The 23570-nt window shown below is 41.9% G+C and overlaps 1 protein-coding gene across 3 annotated transcripts in view; it reads left to right on the top strand.

The window, feature by feature from the left end:
- Positions 1–23143, top strand: part of LAMP2 (lysosomal associated membrane protein 2) — a 40173-nt gene extending 17030 nt beyond the window's left edge. The window contains exons 4-9 of one of the 3 annotated variants that reach the window (XM_045994941.1): positions 288–446; positions 1555–1742; positions 2735–2857; positions 7029–7092; positions 7604–7768; positions 20780–23143. In XM_045994941.1, coding sequence (XP_045850897.1) covers positions 288–446; positions 1555–1742; positions 2735–2857; positions 7029–7092; positions 7604–7768; positions 20780–20922 — 842 coding nt within the window. In that variant the 3' untranslated portion in view covers positions 20923–23143. Of the gene's footprint in view, positions 1–287; positions 447–1554; positions 1743–2734; positions 2858–7028; positions 7093–7603; positions 7769–10988; positions 13451–18025; positions 19478–20779 lie in introns of those variants that run through there. The other 2 variants (XM_045994942.1, XM_045994943.1) reach the window with 2 other exon arrangements.
- Positions 23144–23570: the final 427 nt, after the last annotated feature.

Here is a 23570-nt window from a genome sequence, read left to right as displayed (position 1 = left end):
CACTGCTGACAGAATAAAGCCTAACCTGTCCTCAACTCCTCCAGTTTCCTTCAACGCGTGGCCACCTGTGACTCATCTTTCCCTCTTAACCCCCATCACGGCTTTCCCTCTTACCGCTCTGTTTCAGCCCCAGTGAATTTGCCATTTCTTGAACGTGCCGTGTCCTCGGTCCCATGTGAATGCGGTGAGGCAGGCGGGAAGAAGAAGGAGAGAGTCTGCTGATAAATTTCTGTGATCACTTTTCTCCTACCTTCTTGGAAACAGTTAGTGTTAATCTTGTTTTACAGGAATTTTGACCGTCCGTGACGCTGTGGGATTCAGAATTCCTTTGAACGACATGTTTAGATGCAATAGTTTATCAACTCTAGAGAACAGTGGTGTCATCCAGTACTATTGGGATGTTCACGTACAGGCTTTTGTCCAGAATGGCACAGTGAGCACAAAAGGTGAGTTCTTCAAACAGATACGCTTGGATCCCGATTTAAGCTTAGAGTATACCAGCTGGCTTTCATTGACGTGTTGTTATCTGGAAGCATTTCTACACTAAGACTTGCTTGTAGCTTACACCGGACCATAAGGTTTTTGCAGATAACCATAATTCTTGTTCCTCTAGGACTTGGCAATTTCAAGTTGAGGATGCACACGTTGTGGGGATGGTTTTTTCCAGATGCTTGACCTGTAGTGTTTCCAGCAGATCAAACCCAGTCTTCGTTTGAACAGATCCTCAGATAGCTTGATCATCAGCTCTTCAGCTTTTGATGATCCAAGACCACAGCTGAGGAATGAGATTTTTGTGTTTGAATCTTGAGTTTACTTATAAACTGCTTTTATAACTTATGTATAGCTTAATGGAAATGTTATAATTTCTCATTCACCAGCTCTGAAAATCGACCAGCCCTTCCTAGGAAGAGGTTGAAATGCCTCTGGTTTGTTGAAGGGGTGATACAAATAGAAAGTTTATTTGTATTTGAACCCTGTAGTGATTTCTAAACGTTCCTCTGGTGAACACTTCTCCTTCCCTCTAGTGGTTGTGTGTGGGAAAGAAGAGGGTAGGAGGGAGATGTTTTCAGATTTAAATCTCTCATTTTCACATCAGAGGCAGGTGACACTCTTTGGGAATAAAGGGACATCAGGACCCAAAAAGATGAGTGTGTGGTAGCTGAAATATGAAGTAGAGAAAGCATTTTTTTTTTAAACTTGACAGACAAGAGATCGCAAGTAGGCAGAGAGGCAGCAGAGAGGGGGACACAGGCTCCCCACTGAACAGAGTCCGATGCGGGGCTCAATCCCAGGACCCTGAGATCATGACCTCAGCCGAGAGGCTTAACCCACCTGGCCACCCAGGCACCCCTAGAGAAAGCATTTGTATGTGTCTGGTGTGTCATAATTCTGAGAGACCCGTTAGTATCTGAAGCAGCAGTTTGGGAACCTCTGCCCGAGTCCCCTAATATAACCCTTTGAACTTGTATTGTGAGAAATAGTTTGCTCTTTCCTGGCCTTACGAATTAAGAAAAAGACCACTTCAGTTTATTTTGTCCTGTTTGTTTTCTTTAGAGTTTCTGTGTGAAAAAGATAGAACTTCCACCACTGTGGTGCCCATCAGCCCCACCACTGCGCCATCCCCCACCACAGCACCCAGCCCAAAGGAGAAACCAGAGGTGGGATCCTACTCGGTTAATAACAGCAATGGTACTTGTCTTCTGGCTACCATGGGGCTGCAGCTGAACTTCACTCACAATAAGGTATAGTTCTCTGTGTTTATTGATACGTTCTCCTCATATCTCCTTTCAGATGCGATGTATCTTACCTCTGGCCCAAGAGTACTGTTGCTAGACTGGTTCTGTTTTAAAGATTTTTAAAAATTTATTTATTTGAGGAGGGGGGAGAGAGAGACCATGAGCAGGGAGTGGGACAGAGGGAGAAACAGACTCCCCGCTGAGCAGAGAGTCTGATGCGGTACTCGATCCCAGGACCCCAGGACCATGATCTGAGCCGAAGGCAGTCGCCTAATGATGGAGCCACCTAGGCGCCCCCAGTTCTGTTTAAAATGGAGATTTGATGTTGACTTGTTGAGGGCTGATAAATTCGGAGTTACTGTAACCACGAAGAGTTAATGTCCCAGGCAAGGGGTTTTCTTGGCCAGCGGGAAACCTAGCCGTTTCAGGGACTCTTTGGGGTTTAGATTCTGTTTACCATCAGTAGATCGGAGTACAGACAGTTGATTTTTATTTCAGTCCGTTTAAAATATCACTCCTTCACATTTGTATCTGGAACACAGTGTAGGTTGACTTGGGGAAAGTGCAGCTGTTTCTCCATGACTCAAGACGGTGGCTGCGCACCCCAGGCTTGCGTCCGCCGCGGCGCTTGTGGTTGCAGTGTTCCCCTGCGCCTCCAGGGGGCGTGCCGACGGACGCGTCCCATTTCCAGAGTCTTGCGGCTTCAATAAACGGCACAGATGGCTCTTGTGCTCTATAAAAATGTGTCTTTTCATTTGGCTCATTACTGAGGAAGCTTCCTTCTTGTTTTTCTTTCCTTTCCTTTTTTTTTTAGTTGTCTGAGTCATAGCTTGAGGGCCTGGGCCAACTTCGTTTGAAAGTAAGACACCATAAACTTAAGTATCCAGACAAAAGCATTTTTTGTCCCCGCCCCCCCCCCCCGAAGTTATTAGAGCATAAGGTTTTGCTGGGGACTCGCCTGGGTAAGCTGTACCTTTCTCCCTATTCTTACCCTCCAGGTGGTTTCAATTATTAACATCAACCCTAACACCACGGACTTCACCGGGAGCTGCCAGCCTCGGAGTGCCCTGCTCAGCCTGAACAGCAGCAACATCAAGTATCTTGACTTTGTCTTCGCTGTGGTGAGTAACAGATTTCCCTGAGATCTGGGCCGTTTTCTTAGAAACACATCTGAAAGTCTAAATAGCTGTGTGTGTAGCAGGGGATTTAGCTCTGTTTTCCATTTCAGCACTGCTTCATGATAAAGTATGGGCCATCGACCCTCTTAATCCCTCAGTCACCTCGGGGGTCTGTGGGCTGGATTCTTAGCTTCCTGTTCACCAGAAGCGAATATTCTGCCCTTACATAGACTTGAGGGTAGGAGCAAGAATGAACCCACATCAAAAAAAAAAAAATCCTCTCTAATCTGTCCACTATAGAAATACTTAATAATAAAGTGTATATATTTATATACTACATATTATAAAAGATAAAAAGTAATTTCCCTAATACGTTTCTCTGTTATTGGTTAGAAAACTCATGTTTGTTTACTCGAATGTTTTGGGCTTTTTGGAGGCTGTACTGTTTGTCATAGTATCAGGAATAATAATAGTTAACGTTTATTGAGTACTTGCCACCCACAAGGCTCTGTGTAAGTACTTACCATGCATAAATTCATTAAATCAACGTAGTTTATAATGGTAGCATTTGGGTTTTTGTTGTTCATGCTTGTATGAAGGGCTGAACCCTAAAGAGAAGGTTCCAGGTTAAGCCTGTGTGCTCTCCTTCTTCTTGCTAGCATCATTGCTAGTCCATCATTGAGGACTTTTATTTCTCCCTTCTCAGAAGCAGCTCTTACCCTCATAATTTTTGAGGGTGTGTGTGTGTGTGTGTGTGTGTGTGTGTGTGTGTGTGTGTGTTTACACATGTTTTAGCAAATGGGAATGGGAAAGGGGACAGCCATCAGGGAAAACGTTAAGCTGCCAGCAGTTCTCAAACTGAGAGTTATTGTATAGGTAGATTAAAAAACAGTTAAATCAGATTATATTATCTAGGATGGAGAAACACTCTCAACATCTGATACATAAAAAAATTAGGTGTGTGGAGTTTGTTTCAAGTCTGAACTTAGTGTCTTCAGTCTGAAGCCCTTTTCTCTGTGGAATATATGTGGAGTAATTGAGGATTGTATCAGGCAATTACAGTTTAGAAAGGTTTATAAGGATCTTCCCTTTACCAGCATTGAAAGCTTTCCTCTGTTACAGTACACATATGACCAGAGGATTAGTATTAAAAACGTCTGGTCAGGCTCGCCCTTTTCGATGAGGTAAGAGCAGGCCTCCCTGGACATGTTCTCTTTTAAAGTTACCTCATAGAGATTATACTATAAGAATGAAGAAAGTAGTGTTTTAGGGTCCTTCCCTTTGGAGCGATTGAGTTTGATTTTTCTAGCTGTGGTCGGGTCCTAAAAGGAACATAGTTTCTTCTGACTGTTGTGGGGAAATATTTAATAATTACAATATTTAATTTTCCCAACAGACTATTTTATTTTATTTTTTTAAAGGTTTTTTTTTTTTAATTTGAGAGAGCACAAGCAATGGGAGTGGCAGAGGGAGAGGAGAAGTAGGTTCCCCACTGAACAGGGAGCCTGATGTGATGTGGGGCTTGATCCCAAAACCCTGGGATCATGACCTGAGCTGAAGGCAGAGGCTTAACCCACTGAGCCACCCAGGTGCCCCCGCAGGTTATTTTAACTGCAGTTCAAAACAGTGACATTTTGGGGCACCTGGGAGGCTCAGTGGGTTAAGCATCTGCCTTTTCTGCCTTTGGCTCAGACCATGATCCCAGGGTCCTGGGCTCGAGCCCCACATCAGGCTCCCTGCTCTTGCTCTCTCTTGCTGTCTCTGTCTATATCTCTCAAATAAATAAATCTTTTTAAAAAAATGAAAGAAACCAAAATGGTGGCATTTTAACCATGGCATAGGCACTTTAAAAAATGAAGAAACACTGTAATGTCACCAGACCTCACTGGGGCCCATCTTCAACCCTGTCATGATAGACGCTTCTAAGGACAATTTCTTGAGTTTGAGTGTGTTGAGTGCTGGATGCCATGGTGGGATTCAAAGAAGAAGCCCTGTAGTAATAAAGATCTTGCAGTTCAGTGGTAAAGATAGGAGTGTACAAATAATGACCATTTCTGTGGAAGATCTTGAATGTTATGCTGAGGCTTTTGAACTGGATTCTGTGGGCAGTTAGAGATCGGTGGAAGGTGCATTCCAGTTGGGATGAATGATAGACCAGAAGAAAAGACAAAGTCTGTGGGAACATAGAGGAGGCAGTGGCTAATTCTGGGTGGAGGAGAGTGAGGAAGGTTTAATAGAAGAGATGACCTTTGAGATGGACCTTCAAGGATAGGTTTGTACACAGGGGGAAAAGAGGAGGAAGCAGAAAAGTACAGATTATTTGTGGAAAAAGGAATGCAATCAAGACCACCTTGGCGAATGAGGCACGTGCCATAATCAGGAAAAGACATGTATGGGAAAGTAGTGGGGACAAATTGCAAGGAGCCTTGAATGCCACGCTGAGACATAGGCTCAGGTGAGGAAAGGTGTAATGAGGTGGTCAAGTCCTCCTTTGTGCCTCCTCCTGACATTTCTCTGTGTCTGTCCCTTCCATTTTTGTTCCCCACTGCCTCTGCTCGGAGTCCAGCCTGCGTGACCTCTTACCTCCCAGCCTCCCAACTCGTCTGTCCTCTTCCTCTCCTCCCTCAGGGTTCTTCTGCATTTGTTTAATTTTCCCTGGTCCTCAGAAAGCTTCAGCGGTTCTGTTCTACCGACAAGATAACCTCTAAACTCCACGGCAGGTTATTTCAAATCTCTCTCCCCAAGCTGCCCCCCACCCCGCCATGCAGCGGATCTTGCATGTCTGACTTTATGTCTCCTCCTTTCCCTTTACTTCAGAAGCCCATGCTTCCCTCGCCGTGTTCTGTGAGGTAGGAAAGCCCAGTAGCAACCGGCCCTTCAGCTCTGCAGCCAGGCTTCCGGGGTTCAAATCCCACCTCGCTGACCACTGACCATATAGTCTTGGGGAAAATCACTTAACATGTTACAATTATTCAGTGATACCTCGCATGTAAAATTTTTAAAAAGATTTTATTTGTTTATGGAGCGCCGCCTGGGTGGCTCAGTGGGTTAAACCTATGCCTTCGGCTCAGGCCATGATCTCAGAGTCCTGGGATCGAGCCCCACATTGGGCTCTCTGCTCAGTGGGGAGCCTACTTGCCCCTCTCTCTCTGCCTGCCTGCCTACTTGTGATCTCTCTCTCTCTCTGTGTCAAATAAATAAAATATTCAAAAAATGTTTTAAGATTTTATTTATTTGACAGGCAGGCAGACAGAGAGGGAGAAGCAGGCTCCCCAGTGAGTGGAGAGCCTGATGCGGGGCTCAGTTCCAGGACCCTGGGGTCATGACCCGAGCTGAAGACAAAGGCTTAACTGACAGAGCTGCCCAGGCACCTTATATGTAAAGTTTTAGGAACATCACTTGGCACTAAATTTTCAAGTGCTGGCGTTCTTGTGATGATGCTTATTTTCTGGATACCTTTTTCTCATGCTCTTGCCTTCCAGAATACCCTTTCCTGCTCATTTCCTGACTCGGCAGAGTTCAAGTGGCGCATTCCTAAGCTTACATCGCTTTGCTTCTCCCCTACATGGAAGTCATCTATCTCCTCTGATTTTATAATTGATTGCTGTCTTTTTTGCAATATGGTTATTTCTTTATGTATTTATCCTATCTTCCCTGGCAGATTACAAACACGGTGGGGGCAGGATCCAAGCCTGGTTCACTTGGCTAGCTCCCTGGAGCACTTGGATATGTTGCCTTGTACATGCTAAGCACTGACATAATTAGAATGACGGGCTGATCAGACACGTGCTTCACCGAGATAATAGTGGCAAGGAGAGCTTCCAGCTGGGGAGGCTGCAAGGCGGGGAGGGAGCCCAGTTAAGAGACTGTCAGGATCCAGGCTAGAGGGGGTGGGGGCTTAGGAAGTGACAGGAGGAATAAACTGAGGCAACGAATTGTTGAGAATCGAAGAACCACATGACTACATCCTTGGTCTGAAAATTGGAGGCAAAACACAGAGGGAAAAAGGGATTCGGTCACTTTTGCTTAGCTGCAGTTCGTTCTGTTGGTCCGGGTCTAATCCTTGGTTTTATCTTCTGGGTAATAATATTTGGTTGCTTTTCATCTGGAGATACTAACTGTTCCTGTAGACAGTAGTGATGTGTTGATTAACTGGAAGCTCTTTTTCTAACAGAAAAATGAAAACCGATTCTATCTGAAGGAAGTGAATGTCAGCCTGTACTTGGTTAATGGCTCTGGTAAGCAAAGCATTGGCCTTGGGAAAGAGAGTGAGTTACACTGAAGGCATAGAAACCATAGTTGTTTTGTTACCAAATAGTGCCTTTTATTTCATGGAACAGAAGAATCTGTGTGAAAATGGTCCCTTGACCACAACTGAAAATCAGTAACTGAGAACTATAGTGTTTTATCTTTTCAGTCTCCCTTGTTTTCAAATAGGGTGGATAAGAGTCAAGGATGACTGATTTTTAGACCACAGGAACAGCTATAGAAAGATGGGAAACCTAGTGATCCTAAGAATCGCTTTTTTTTGGTAGACCCTGTACCCCAGGCTCCCATACTTCACTGAAAAATTCTGATGACTGTCCCATTTCTTCTGTTGGTAGAATAAGAAGTTACTAACGGGCGCCTGGGTGGCTCAGTGGGTAGAATGTGTAACTCTTGATCTTGGATGAGAGTTCAAGCCCCATGTTAGGTGTAGAGCCTACTTTAAAACAAACAAACAAAAAAACTCCTGACTTTTCTTTCAAGTTTTCAGCATCGCAAATAACAATCTGAGCTACTGGGATGCCCCCCTGGGAAGTTCTTACATGTGCAACAAAGAGCAGACCGTTTCAGTGTCTGGAGCATTTCAGATAAATACCTTTGATCTAAGGGTTCAGCCTTTCAATGTGATGGAAGGAAAATACTCTACAGGTAAGAGCTGAGCAAGTTTTACCAATAATTTATGTTCTTATGTTGACTAATAGGTGGCTTTTCCTTTGACTCATGGAAATTTAAGCACTGAAATAGAGAAATATGAATTCATCTCTTGTGACTCTGTTGGAGCGTTCCCATGGCCTTGAGCGAGTTCTGTGAACTCCGTGTATGGCCCATCATTTTGCTCAAAGTGGATTTTTTGTGTGTGGGGATCGGAAACCCATTTGCAACCACCAAGTTCTTAAAACTCAAAACTGATGGAAGCTTTCAGTGAGCTTCACTTCATAGACACTCCCTTCTGGGTTTTAGTTTGTAGGAAGGATGGCAGTTTTGAGCATCTGGGATCTGTTGTCTGGGGGCCCTCTTCTTGTTGGAAATATTCTTTTTTTTTTTTTTTTAAATTTTATTTATTTATTTGTCAGAGAGCGTGAGCACAGGCAGACAGAGTGGCAGGCAGAGGCAGAGGGAGAAGCAGGCTCCCTGCGGAGCAAGGAGCCCGATGTGGGACTTCGATCCCAGGACGCTGGGATCATGACCCGAGCTGAAGGCAGCTGCTTAACCAACTGAGCCACCCAGGCGTCCCTGGAAATATTCTCATACACAAATAAAAGCAGTCTGGTCTTACTTTGTTAAGACAGAGGTGAAAGTTAGGCAAAGCCTCAAATACCATGGACAGTGTTTTGGCCATCCCATGTGACTTGGAGCATTTTAAAAGCATACACCAGTGTGCATGAGGCTTTTTGGAAGATCTGCTCAGGGCTCATGGTGGTATCTATTAGATTTTTAACGAAACCTTCTGTGGAGGGCTCATGGCAGTGTGTTTATATGAATATGAAAGATGCATTTGCCATTACCAGATTAAAATTTGCACGTAGGCAAAAAAAAAAAAAGTCCATAAAATTCCTTAATTGACTTGTCCTTTTAAACTGCTTACTTAAAATTGGGGCTTTGTGGATCACAGCTCTGCTGAGCAGAGCTTTTCAAGCCATCCACCTCCTTTTTAACAATTAATTCTATGGTTTAGAAGGCAGTGCGGCAGTTGTGTGCTGCCGTGAGCTATGTGGCCACTTTTGGGTGGCTCTGGGTCCCCAGCCTGACCTGGTTAGGCCCTGGTAAGTTGGGATCTTCATCCTACCATTCTCGTGACAAGAGAGGTTAATCACACTTGGAAATTTTTTTCAAGAATTCATTTTCCCTCGTGTCGGTTTTGCTTATGTACTACAATTATTTTAATCCTTTTCATAGTTTTATTTTTGAGTCTTTATCAAGCTCCCCTCCATTATTACCCTAATTTTAGGTCCAGATTGATGTTTAGAATTGAAAATCATTTGCAGCGTGATACCAGCTCGAGTCTGTTTATCTGTTTAGCCAGCCGTAATAGCGATGAGCTGTGTTCTTTCTCGAATTTGAAACCTTGGTTGTTATGTATGTCAAATTAAAAATGGTACCCAAAGGAATATGCAACATTTGATACTGGTAATGAACGTGTAATGTGTTCGTGGAGCTAGGTTCCGGACCGTGGGTACCTGTAGATAAGACACACACACACCGCTGATGCTTGACTGTGCAGGAGGAGGAAGTAGACTTGTAGTCAGGTCAAAGAGCGTTGAATGGATTTTACTGGATCAGACGACTCTCTGGAAATAGAAAAGCTAGCCCCTGTGGGTTGCCAGCTCTGGCCAGGTTAATAAACGTAGTAAACACAACACAGATCAGTAAAAGAGGTCCCCGCTTCTTGAGTTCTTTAGCTACTAAGATCATACACTCTAGGTCGGGGGTACGCAGAGTTCATTTGTAAGGCATGGACAGAAGTGTTTCAGGTTTAGAGGCCATAAGGGCTCTGTCACCACTATTCATTCAGCTCTCCTGTTGCAGCACGAAAACAGCCCTAAACAGGCAATAAATAAATGAGTGTGGCAGGGTTCCAATAGAACTTTATTTATGGCTGCCGAGATTTGAATTTCATATGATGCTCATGTATCACAGAATTTCTTCTTTTGTTTTTTGGGTTTTTTATTTCCGGCCATTTAAATAAAAATGGAGAAAAGCCATTTTTAGCTCTTGTGCCAGATAGGGCCTCCAGTCTGTAGTTTGCTCTCTGTTCTGAAAGATTCCAGAGTAAGCATGGTTCTAAGCCCCTGATGAAACCTTTCTGATCTGTTCTCAGTTTCCCAAAAGACATTCACTCTAGCACTAAGAGGCTAATCTGACTATGTAGAGATGGGTTAGAATTAGCTCTCCTCATTTCTTTCCTTTTTTTTTTTTTAAAGATTTTATTTATTTATTTGACAGAGAGAGAGATCACAAGTAGGCAGAGAGGCAGGCAGAGAGAGAGGAGGAAGCAGGCTCCCTGCGGAGCAGAGAGCCCAATGCGGGGCTTGATCCCAGGACCCTGAGATCATGACCTGAGCCGAAGGCAGCGGCTTAATCCACTGAGCCACCCAGGCGCCCCTTCTTTCCTTTTTTTAAAAAAAAGTTTTTATTTATTTATTGGGGTGCCTGGGTGGCTCAGTCAGTTAAATGTCTGCTTTGAGCTCAGGTCATGATCTTGGGATAGAGCCCTAGACTGGGTTCCCTGTGCAGCTGGGAGCCTGCTTCTCCCTCTCCTCTGCAACTTGTCCTCTCTGTTGCTATCTTGGTCTCTCTTAAATAAATAAATACAATCTTTTTAAAAAAAAAGATTAAAAAATTGTTTTTAAAGATTGTATTTATTTATCTATTTGAGAGAGAGCATGCGTGTAAGCTGGGTGAGGGGTGGAGGGAGAGGGAGAGAATCTCAAGCAGACTCTGCTGAGCTCGAAGCCTGATGCAGGGCTGGATCTCAGGACGCTGAGATCATGACCTGAGCCAAAACCAAGAGTCAGACGCTTTAACGGACTAAGCCACCTGGATGCCCCTCTTCACTCCTTTATTCTGGAAGGGATTAGAATATGAAATACATACACATACATATGTATTTAATCCTAGATATAAATGGGTATGTATGTATTCATATATATGAATATACATACACAAAAGAAAAGACAAATAAGTTTAGGATTTTAATTATAGAGCAATCCATACTTTTTGGTAGCTTTATCATTGAAATATACCTGTCTTAATTCCTTAAAGTTGATTTTGTAAGAGCATTTCTGACTTTTGAATCAGCATCTTTTACTTTTGGACATTCACTTTTTATTATACTCATTATTTGTTACACACTTTTTCTCACCTACAGCCCAGGAGTGTTCGCTGGACGATGACACCATTCTAATACCAATTATAGTTGGTGCTGGTCTTTCAGGCTTGATTATCGTTATAGTGATTGCTTACCTAATTGGCAGAAGAAAAAGCTATGCCGGATATCAGACTCTGTAATACTAATCCATATGTGATCTCTGTTACAAAATAATAAAGCAAGTACAAGTTCCAACATGTAGTACTGTTCAATTTCAGGTATATTTAGTTGCAGTTCTCATTTTAGAGTGGGTGGTATGGGGGATTTCAAACTTAATAAATAAAAACACCATGAAAATATCAACTACAAATTAGTCACCTGATTTTGGTTTCCTCAACCATGGAATTTAAAACTGTTAATTTCTATGGCAAAAAGCATATGTAAAGTCCCCTGGATGATTGACTCCATTCTGTTCTCTTGAGTTAGGATTTCAGTGTTTTCACTTTATGTATTCTGACTAGAAGCAGTTTAGGAAAAACAGTTTTCAAAAAGAGATTTTTTCCCGCTGCATGTAGTCAGAATTGAGACTGTGCATCCTACAGTGGATTTGTACTTGCTCCTTCTGTATTTTTTTTGTGATTCTGTTTGCAGGTTAACTTAGCAACTTTGGCATTGCTGCCTATTTGACCTATGAGAGTTCCGCCAGTAGATTCGCAGAGAGTCTGGTATTATGTTCTTAGCAATGAATGCTTTTCTAATGCCTTTTGAATATACTTGTATTTAATGTGGCTGTAATGACAAAAGGTACAAAAGCTGTATACGTTTTGGAATAGGTGTTAATCTTGTTTAATCCTTTAAAAAAATCTGGAATTTTCCGTCTTTTAAATGGCAAGACACAAGACTATTCCAGCTGGGCATTTCAATCCATTTTCTAGGTGCTTTAGAGGATGATTGCTAGGCCATGCCAATTTGGGGCATTAGTCCTTCGTACCTGTCAATTGGCCTTTAGGTACACTGCTAAAATGAATGTAGTTTCTCTTCAGCTTTGCAGTATCTTTGCTGGTGGTAGGATGTTGTATTCTCTTTTTTTCTTTTTCTTTCCTTTCCTTTCTTTTCCTGTTCTCTTTCTTAAAGAAGAAATGCCAGGATGTCCTAGAACTCTGCTAAAGAAGCGCACTTCTACTTAGCACGTAACTAACACCTAACCCAAAAGTCTTGGTCTTCTCTTATCCCATTGAAAAGTTGTTCTTTGTTTCCGGCTTGTACTGACACTTACAGCATTTACTAAATTGGCTTTCACTGTTAAATGGTTCTGTGCTAATCAAAACTTAGCATTATTATTGTTCATTGTGGTAGAATCATTATTCATTCATGTACTTTGTGATCGGTTTTGTGCCCTGGGAGATGCACCAGTTGTCCGTTTACTGTGCACTACCTAATGTTTATATGAGAAAGCGAAACATCAAGTATTTCGCGCTGCTTCCAGGAGATCTTTTTTTTTTTTTTTTTGGTGTTGGAATGACTGAGTAAATATTAAAGAGTTGTTAATACGCAGCCCTATATGGAAGGTGCTTGTGTTTTGGGGCTGGGGGATGATGTGCCCCCATATTCACTAGAAAATGGGACATCTGGGTTCCAAACGATTACTATGTTGAATTAATTTGGTAGTCTAGCTCTACACACCACACACACACAGGCAGTTGCATGCTAGCATGTGTATGTCCGTAAGTATCTTTCAAGTTACATTGGAGCGGTAAACATTTTCTTCCACTTAAATTTGCTCTCTGCTTAGAGTAGCCTGAAACTTAACTGGCTGGGAATCTGATTCCTGACCAGCCCCTCCCCTACAGCTACATTGAGTTGCATTGCCAGCTTAAGGCACCTTTTGAGGACTAAATATAAATCTGATTTTTAAAACTTATTTTTTACTTAAGTAATGCTCTAGTGTAGGATTGTTAACCTTATATGAATGAGTAATGCTTAGAAGAATATATATGTTAGATACTTCTCATGAGTCGAAACAGAGCAGCCCTTTTTTTTTTTTTGGAAAATAAAAATTGGAAGCACAAGCAGGTGGGACTAGCTTAATGCTGTTCATGTTTCTAAAGTTTTTACATTTAGATTATATACCTAATTCATATTAAAATACCTCTAATTAGCACTGTTTATAGAAACTCTGACTTCATTGAGTATTTTTGTATTTTACATGGGCCAGTTTATATACTCTTATTCACACTATTATTTCCTATAGCCACATGTTCTTTGTACCTTTTGTAGTTTTGTTTGTTTTACTGGGTTTATACCTTGATGGTCTAACATTGCTATCTGGTTCTGGGTGTTTTTCATGTTTTAGCATTTGTATAAAGAAACTGGTCCATGTAAATACTTTTCATGGCTTTTTTTTTTCTTCAAATGTTTAAACCACTAGTTGATGTATGGTGTTTCTCTTTAGATATTTGCCTGTCCATTTGCTTAACATTGCTTCTAAAACAAACAATAAAGATTCTTTTATTTCTTAAGGATATTTGCTCACATTTTTTCCTGTTGGTTAAAGTAAAAATTTTGTATGCTACATAACGACAATTTCCTCCAAAAGGGAGAACTTTAGAAAAGCTTAGAAGTGGAACTAAATTATTTCCAGAATATTCTGTGTGCTACCATCTAGAAAAATGGTCCTGTGCATAGATGGGTCTATACCGATAATGGGCTGGCTAGAGTAAGAATCACCTGGGAAGCTTGTTAGAAAAAGGCACATGCCGGGCTCCATTCCTAGAGAATTTCACTTAGCAGGTCTGGGCATGTGTGTGTGTACAAGCATGTGCCTGCGTGTGTGAGCACGGGTGCGCATGTGTTTTGGGGGGGGGTTGTGTCAGCTCCCTGGTGGCATCTGGTATGTAGATCAGAAAACCAGTGATCTAGAATATGTATTTCATAGCAAAAGCTTGAGAGTATCCCTTTGTTCACTTTCCTTAGCCCCTCTCAGTTGAGGCTGATCCCTGATAGGTGTGCATTGCCACCGTACCAACCTAGCTGTGGATCTAAACCAAAATAGGATTGTGTGCAGTCACTGTCAGATCACCCTAAAACAACTTAAACCTTCCAAGTTTCCCATAGCTTCCCACACACAGAAACTTGGCAGCCTGGCTAGTAACTTTCCCTTGGCCTCCCCACTTAAGCTCCCTGACTGCCAGTTAATCCTCACATCTCCCAGCTCTACGACTGGCCACCATGTGACTTTGGCCAAACAGCTTAACTTCTGGGGTCTCCGTTTCTTCATCTGGGGGCCCACTGAGGTCTTTATAACCCTGTTCCTCTTAATTTCTGTGAGTGATAGTTTAAATTACAATGAAAATTTGAGGATTTTTAGAAGGAATCTGATAAGCTACTAGTTAAAATCAAGAACGTACTTTATATACAATGTAAATGTGTCATCTGAAGTTTCTTGCATGTTTCAGGAAGAATTCTTGTAAGACTCATTTTGAAGATGATAGCATTTCATCCTCATTTCTTTAAGTAGATAAGGTTACACTTTCTTGGGCTCATCTCCCACCCATCTCCTTTACTCTGGTAACTAACTTTTTGCATCAATAATTACCATATCTTGTTTTTAAAACTAGTAAAAGACATGTTTGGGTCATACTGAGTAGCTTCAGATTCATGTCCTATACTTCAGTTTGACTGCAGATCTAAAAGGTATATAATAAGATGTCACATAAGAATATGATTCTTTTTTTTAAGATTTTATTTATTTATTTGATAGAGCCGAAGGCAAAGGCTTAACCCACTGAGCCACCCAGGCACCCCAAGAATATGATTCTTTTTTTTTTTAAAGATTTTATTTTTATTTATTTGACAGAGATCACAAGTAGGCAGAGAGGCAGGCAGAGAGAGAGAGGAGAAAACAGGCTCCCTGCTGAGCAGAGAGCCCGATGTGGGGCTCGATCCCAGGACCCTGGGATCACAACCTGAGCCGAAGGCAGAGGCTTTAACCCACTGAGCCACCCAGGCGCCCCAAGAATATGATTCTTAATGCTGATTCTTCCAAATAGAAATTTTGACACAATTGGCAAAAAAATTCATATTTTATTACAAATGTGTATTTCAGCTTTCCAACTCACACTGAAAATTGTATCTGAAAAATTTCTGAGCTAACAGAAAAATGAGGATTAACAGTATTTTTAATCTTCATGAAACTTTACATTGACATTTCAATAGCCATGAAACTTTCATCCTTAAAAATCTTCACTGCTTCCGTAATTAATCATTAAGTTCTTACACAAATACACTGTTCTTCCCCGCCCCCCAATACTTTAGTTTGGTTTCCAGTGTACATTATGCAAATCAGGTGGAAAGGACTTAAAGAATGAGATTTTCTTTTCCTCAGGATGTGATCCTATTAAAATTACTGTTCTCCAAAATGTCTTTCCATTACCTAAAGAATTTTTAAAGGTTGAATTCATAAAATCAATAGTTATTATAAATTAATACTTCACATACTAATTGAGAGCATTTTAAGTAAGTGACAGCATCTAGAAAGATCTTTGTATTAGTGGAATTGCCTTTTTTTTCTACTCTGGGAATATTTGTCTTACATGAAAGCCTTATTGGCAGTATTTATGAAAGTTGTTTCAGTACTAGGTCAAATACCCAATTTGGGAAAAGGAGGACTGTGAATCCGTTGCCAGAACAAGAAATTAATCTACTAATGAATTTTTTAAAAACCAAGTTACATTAAATCCAAGGCATAATACTTTATGGTTCGTGTCACCTAACGGTTTATGTGGTGGGTGGTAATTTGGGAAATTGAAGGGGAGGAGTCCGCTAACTGGGTCCTCTTAACACCAAGTATTCCCAAGTCACATCTGGCAGTCTCCGCTAGCTGGATTTCTAAAAGAACCAAGAAGCAAGCAAAAAAGCTCACTGAGCTGTCAGCCAAAGCCGATTATCATAAAGTCCATAAACTCCAGGATTGCATCTTGTTCCCAATTATTATGCAGAGGCTAGCAAAAGCCTGGCACATTTCTTAAATGCGGGCACAATCAGGATTGCCTGGCAGCCTATTCATTCTTTCTTTGACACAGTTCTAATAAGCATAATTATCTGATTTATCCACCCCTGGTAGATTGTGAGCTAGGAGGAGAACTAGGGCAATGAGAGGCAAGCACGTGGGAATCAGAAGTGGGGGTTCAACATCCCAGCTGCCTTCCATCTGCAGGTGCCAGCCCTTCCTCCTCTCCACTCTCCCTGGCTTTGCTACTGGGGCCCCGTATCACCAACCTCCCGGGAGACCTCGTACTGTTGGCTTCGGTCCGTTGTTTGTGGCTCTTGCCCTCGTTCTGCAAACGCATCTGAATCTCTTTCACCCTGAAGATATCCTTTCTAGACCCTGTTGTTCACCTTCTGACTCCCTCCCTCGTGCCCTCTCTTCTAAACTTCTCGGGATGACCACTGGATGTTCCCCAGCCCAAGTTCTTGGTCTCCTAAACGATCGCTTCCCATTTGCTCCTAAACCAGCAGCGATCTGCCTCACAGCCAATACCCTCCATATCGCCAGACCCCGTGGCCTCTCTAATAGCTCTCTCTCTTCCCCCCGGAACTAATCGAAACTCCCTTCCTTGGCTTCTGTGGCACTATTGTCTACTTGCCTTTTTCTTTTTCTTGCTCCTTTATTCCTCAGATAGGAGTGTCCCTGAGGCTTGTGTCTCTGAGCCTTTTTAGATTCTGTTTGGCCTTGCTGAGAAACAAACGCGTCCCTGGTTTTTACGACCACTCAGGTTCATCATCTTTTCACTACCACTTGGTTGGGACACAGGCATCTGAAGCCCAGAAGGTCCAAAACTGAACGTCTCCCTCTTGCACTTATCCCTCCTGACCCTTCCTACACACCAATAACTACCAACAAAACTGAACCCATACATTGTCCGTCCCGTACTCCCCATCGGGATGAACGGCACCGGTACCTATGCAGTCAGTCAAGTGGGGAATTGGAAGCCATTGTATCCCCTCGCACCACTCCTCCAACATCCATCTGGTCCGTTCTGCCTTCTCATTGGATCTAGTTTGTCCCTTTCTGCATCTGCACTTCGTTCACCCAGGTCAGGACCGTAGTCTTGGTCTTCTGGCCGCTAGCAGTAGAGGCACCGCCCCGCTTCCAGTCTCCTGTTGGAATGACTTCCGCAACAAATACCCTGCCTGAAATCCCACCGTACTCTCCTTCCATCAGTGTAAGGCGGACATATGTAGAGCCTACAGTGCCTTTGTGAGCTGGTCCTAGTACCCTCTTCCTGCCTCTTCAGCCATGAGTACCCCTCGGTCCATGCCAGCTCTGCCTGCATTTCCCCTCTGGCTAGTTTTGTCTATTTCCTGTTCCTGGAACGTGCTTCCCCCATTACCTGCGTGGTGAATTCCTGCTCGTCTTCAACAGCTCAGCTACACTGTCCCCTCTCAAAGTATGTCTTGTGTAACAAGGCTGAGTCGAGTGTCTCTCCGAGATGCTTCCATGATGCTTTGCGCCTTGCCTTCCCCTGTGACAGCACCTTTCCAAGACCATAACCACTGCTTCTCTTGTCTGACTCATGCTGGATGCAAGCGGTCACTCCAGCCGCGCTGGCTTAGCCCTTTCTCCACTGAAGGACCCGCGAGTGCGGGGCGCGGAGTTCGCATGTCCGCTTGGTGGTGTTCCGTTCGTTTGGTTCATTTCACGAATACCTCACGATTGGCGGTGTTCTGGGTGCTGTGCTGCTGCTACGTGATCAACAGTTTGCCCCCTGAAAGCCCACAGACGATCATCAAGGAAAGATTCATTATATTGACCCATTCTCTTTTGTTTAAGGAATCCGGGAAGTCGGTGATCAATTGAAAATCTGTCTTTCATCCCAAATGACTGTGTTTTGTGGGGGGTGGGGAGTGGGGGTACCTAAAAATGTATAATTTGGTTCCTTGGAGGATCACTTTCGTGGAACCTTTCATTCGCTGGTAAGGAAGGCCGAAGCCTGATGACCGTGGTGTCAAAGGCAAGGTTGTGTGTTAATGTAACATTTGCGGCTTTGAAATTGTGTCATTGTTCCTGTTCTCAATTGTCCTTTCTCCACGTCTAGCTCAAGACTGCAGTGCAGATGACGACAGCTTCCTTGTGCCCATTGTGGTGGGAGCAGCCTTGGCAGGAGTACTTATTCTAGTGTTGCTGGCTTACTTTATTGGTCTGAAGCGCCATCACGCTGGATATGAGCAATTTTAGAGCCTGCAGTCTCATTGATGACATAACAATAACACGCGCATGAGATTTTCTTGCCTCTCCATCTTGAAACACGTTGCTCTTTAAGATTGATAATGTTGAAACGGTGATTCTGAAATCAGTCCCAGCATTTTGAGAGAAGTCTCTATGAATAAAAACTGTTCTCTTTTCTCAGCTGAAAATTAAATACTGTATTCACTGGTCCTGAAGACAAACTGGTTAAAAACACATCGGTGTGCAGTGTGTTAAGGTCTATCCTAAGAGGCCTCGGCCAGATTTTGATCCTAAGATGCCTTAAAGTTACAAACATGACCATTACAAGAAGAAAATATGCAGTTGTCTCTCAATGGAATTAATAAATACTGTTTCACCACCGGTGTTCTGTTTCAATGTATGAGAACTATGCTGATTTGAGCTCACCACAGTACTTTTGCATAGAGTTCATTAAATAAATGTCGATGTGACATAAGTGCCCGTCAGATATGCTCAGACTTGGTTTTCAGTTGACTGTCCTCAGGACCATCAATATTTTTTAGGTTATATGACTTTTGCTGTTTCCTTTGAGTTCAGTTTAAGGATGGAGTCAGTATCTCAGGCTTGTGATTTTCTCCCTAGGTAAAAAACACCCCAAGGGGCCACAGCAGAACTTCAGTTGGCTTCAGAACTAGAGTTTTAGAAAAATTGTTTCTTTTTCAGCAGTAGAGACTGAGAAGATGCAAGCATATGTAACCACTTGCCTTTTTCCCCCTTGTGTTTTTCTTTGGATGCCTGATTAGCATTGAAAGATAGAAATATTCTATGAACTAATTAGGACAGATTGTGTTGTGTTTCTCTACCTCATCTTGTTGATCTCTAGAGCATTAAAATCTATTTAGTGTTGTCATCAGACTGCTACTTATGAAATGTAAGCTAACAGCAATCTCAGAAGGGAGGCAGTGAAGCATAGCAACTAGGCGCTTGCTTCTTCATGAAGGCCCCCCTGGGGCAGAGCGTAGATGGTGGGGGGTAGAGAAAAGCTGTTGGCATGAAAGTGAGCTAGATAATCAGCCTCTGTTGAAGCATCCTCCTTGCCATGAGGGCTGCTCAGATACTGAATGTATAGACAAATGAGAAGGAAGCTTAATCAATGGATTGGAGCAGACATTCACATTGAAGTGATTATTTTATTAATTCCTTTTGTGTATATATTGGCTTATTCAGAATTTCTGTAACCCACTGATTACAGTATCTTGGTACCCAGCTATCTTTCTCTGAAGGCTTTCCGTGAAATACGGTGAATCCTTCCAATAAAGGCTATGGTCGTTCCTGAAATTCATGTACTTGGAACCTTAGCAACTCTTTTTTGTTTTGTGTTGTGTTTTTAATGAAGGACAAAAGTGCAGGAGGAACAAAAGATAAAATTAGAGGAAAAAGCGCAAGTTATCACCCAGTCATAAATCACACCAAATACCACATCTTGTGCATCGCATTAGACTTATACTGGAAAGGGTGTTAAAGATTATTGACTCTAACCCTGTAATTTCACGGGAAAGGGAGTGACTTCATGGAGGTTACATGTCTGGTGGGCAGCAACACCATATTAGCATTTTGATAGCAATTATCCCAAGGAAATCTAGTCATTCACTAGTAAAACTAGTTTAAATGTGAAATTAGGAGATCAGAAGGGGGCTTTGAGCTTCTGTACTAACTACTTTTGGTAACTAACACGATGTCAATTAAGTAATTTTTGAAAGTACTGAATATTGGCTTTTGATCTCTGTTTGCTACTTCAAAACCTAGCCCTTGGATGGGATCACAGACACCGCAGGAAAGAAAAAGGGAAAGATCACCTGTTGACCACCTGGTGTGTGACAGATGCTTTAGAAATAGAATTGTCTTTAGTCCTCAAATACCTTAAGTACAGGCATGATTATCCCGCTTTTACAGATGAGGAGCACAAGCCCGGTTTCAGTAACTTGACCAAAGTCCTTTAGCTAGTTACTGAAGTAGTCGAGATGCAAAGTTGGTTCTGTCTGAGTCCAGAGCTCAAAATCTACATACACACTGCCTTCCTGGCAGTCCCGGGATGGACTACAATGTGTTGGATTCTGTTACTCTTCTAGGTCCCTGCTCAGCTACAAATAATCACGTATAAGCTGGCAACCTAATGCCCCTGTGGGGAGGGGGGGAACTATACTGCATTTTCTTGATCCTGAGTCCTTTTCAACTTAAATTTTATTACTCCTGCAGAATTCTTATTTATATGTTGATAATTGTGGCAAGGAAGGAATGGAGTGGGAAAACCTGCAGGCGGGTGCTAAGTGTAGATGATGGCTCTTTTCCACAGTGTCATTAGACAACAAAACAATCTTCCCATGTTAGGCGAGCACGGATCTTGTTCATCCCTTAACTTCTGCTTTTTGTACTGAGGAAATTAGGTGTGATCTGAGATGAAGTAGTAATAATGGGAGATACTGGAGGATTGTTTCCTTAGAAATATTTGGGTGGATATGAGAAAATAGGGACATAGAGGTAATGCTGTTAAAGACTAATCTGTGTTCACTTTTGAAATGCTTGTTTCTTGCTTGCTTAATTGCCTGCCTTACTAACTTCCTTGCTCTCTGTTCTTTTCTAACAGCTGAAGAATGTTCTGCTGACTCTGACCTCAACTTTCTTATTCCTGTTGCAGTGGGTGTGGCCTTGGGCTTCCTTATAATTGTTGTCTTTATCTCCTATATGATTGGAAGAAGGAAAAGTCGTACTGGTTATCAATCTGTGTAATCAATTAAATCTAGTGCTGTTTTTTTGCTATCAGAAGTTACATTTCCATTGGCTAGGTGCCAGGAAATTCTGTGCAGCCAATTGTTTAAGATCTGATTGACCTCAGTGAATTGCTAGCTAACTTGGGCATGAGTAGCACTTCCGTAAGAAAAAAAAAAAAAACGTATTAGGACCAATTTCTTCTTCTTTTTTTTTCTATTTTTTTCTTCCTTTGCTAAAGTGTTATCAGAAGAAAAGTTGTGGCTTGGAATTTGTTTTTTAGTAAATAATGATTTTAAGCCTCTGGATTCAATTACGAAAGCATTTTGACTGAAGAACAGTTTCATATGTTGCAGCTACTTGTGTTTTGCTACTTGGGTTGACAGTGTTTACAAAATCAAAGCTGTTAGAGAATTTAACTTGCTCGGGGAAGTAAATTCAAGAACATCATGAATTCCTTTTCATTGGTGGCAAGCATAAAATTTGGTTCATAATAAGACTTCCTTTCCTCACCTCCTTATCAGGATTATTTAAATCTGTTTAGTATTTTTCTGTTTAAAAAAGGCGAGAAAGAAATGGCTTCACAAAATGTGCTTAATAGCAACAGTCTGCCTCTTTTCTTCATTACCGTTAGTGGCAGCTATATTTCAATAAGGATGTCTTTTTTTTTCTTTTTGCCTTCTGGAGTTTGGAATATATTGATTATCTCAGACTTGATATTTATGCTGAAGGATGAAGTAAGATCCTCAGCTTTTTTTTTAAGTGTTGCTATAGGATGGATTATGGTTTTTTAGGATTATAATTGAGATTTTTTTCCCCTTAGAGCCTTAACTTACTCAGAAAGTGAATTCATCGACTCCACCAAAAAAAACCCCCCAAACACTTCAATACTTTGTGGGTCTCCTGCACTCTCCCATTCCCTATATGAATAAGTTCTAATTGACTTTTTTTTAATGTATTGATTTCTTTTTTTCTTGCAGTAGCAAGTGCTAACTCTAGAGGCTAGTGGGCCCTGAAGTGTCATCAGTCAGATGGCTGCCTAGCCAAAGCTAGACTGCGATTACACTGTAAATTTGTTGATCTTGATAGAGACTTCTATCCCTATAGGGACCTCTCATGGCTCTGGCTTCCGGAGTAAGGTACTGGAGACTGTTCATCCCAGGGCCACTTGGCTGGCTGGGCTGTTGAATTGCCCTTCACAGGGCTGTATTTCTCTAGGGCCCAAATGGCTACTTTGCATACCTGTTATTAGTATAAGGCAGATGTTGATTTTACTGGGCTGTTTTTTCTCTAACTAAAAACAGAAGTCTCCAAAGATCTGCCTTTGCTTCGGAAGTGTTCCATGGATTAAAAAATAAAGCCTAAACCTTAAATAAAGTTAGTTTGCTATTAAATCCAAGGATTAAGTCCCAGTCTACCTCTCAGCCCAGTGCAGTGCTTGCCACTGCGTTGTTGCTGTTAACTGATGCCAGAACTCTTTGCCAATAACTAGAATTAGAAAATTTGGTTAAAAAGGAAGAGATTTCATCAAGATCTTCTCTTCCAATGTGGCATAGGGTTAGACTGCTCAGTTGCATCTCCCTTAGAACGCTCCAGCTCTGACTTGCAGATTCAAGCTCTCCTCTCTTTGCTAAGTATAGAAAGTTTTCTTTTAAAATGTTCTCCTGTGATTATTTGTTCTTTGGTCAAAATGATGGCACCGTAAAGAACTTCATTTCAATAAATATTTTTGAGATGATTGGGAAGCCAGATTATGTAAATCAGCTTGTGACCTTGCTAAGTGTATGAACTGGAAATTCAGATACATAGAAAATGAAGGCTTCACTTAAAAGTTTTCTACCTTCTGGGTAGGAGGCTAAGAGCACTAATTCTTCATTAGGTATCATGGCTTTATCTTAGGTAATTAGCAGATGTGTTTAATTCTTGCTTGAGAATGAAGATTAAAATGCAAAATATTTGTGAAAGGTTGAAACAAAAGCTGCTTTAATTCCAATAAAATATGGGAAGCCCCCAGATCTGTGAACTGAGGATTCAGTTAGTTTTGCTCACTGAGTTAATTTTTCCGTCAGTATGACGGTGGATCACACAGTAGGACTTGGAACTCACGGGCAAAAAGGATTGTTTTTTGCCTAAGTTTCTTTGGAAGAACTGATGTTTGCTGTGAACGAAAGTTTTGGCTATATCAATTTAATGAACTAATGGATACTGGCAAAATAAAGCATACTGTGGTATTCCTGTTTAATCTGATTTGTGTGATTTTTAGACCAGTGGATTCAGAGATAATAAAGGTTTCACAATCCATATCACTACGGATAACTTCCTTTCTACTCCGTGTGCTCAGCCTTAAGAGCTTGGATTGATCTGCATGATCTAAGTTCCTCAAGTTCTAGTCTCTGGGATTGTCAGTAGGAATCCTATGATTTCATAGGTCTGCAAATTAATTAACCCAGTGCCACCGGGAAGAAGGCATTAGGTACCCTTAGTGTAGACACTTCAAATATGGGGGCCTATGTGGTCATGAAAATTCCAAGAAAACACTGAAAAGAAAATGTGGAAATCAAACAAATGTAAGAGCTTCTGAATAAATGGACTTCCAGCATGTTCTGTTTTTCCTTAACGAGCAGCACTCATTTTGAAGTTCATTCCATTCCGAGCAAGGTGTACCTCGG

The sequence above is a fragment of the Meles meles genome, chromosome X (genome assembly GCF_922984935.1).
Source record: "Meles meles chromosome X, mMelMel3.1 paternal haplotype, whole genome shotgun sequence".
Classification (NCBI taxonomy): domain Eukaryota; kingdom Metazoa; phylum Chordata; class Mammalia; order Carnivora; family Mustelidae; genus Meles; species Meles meles.
The sequence above is the reverse complement of the archived record's forward strand: the minus strand, read 5'-3'. Positions and strand labels throughout refer to the sequence as shown.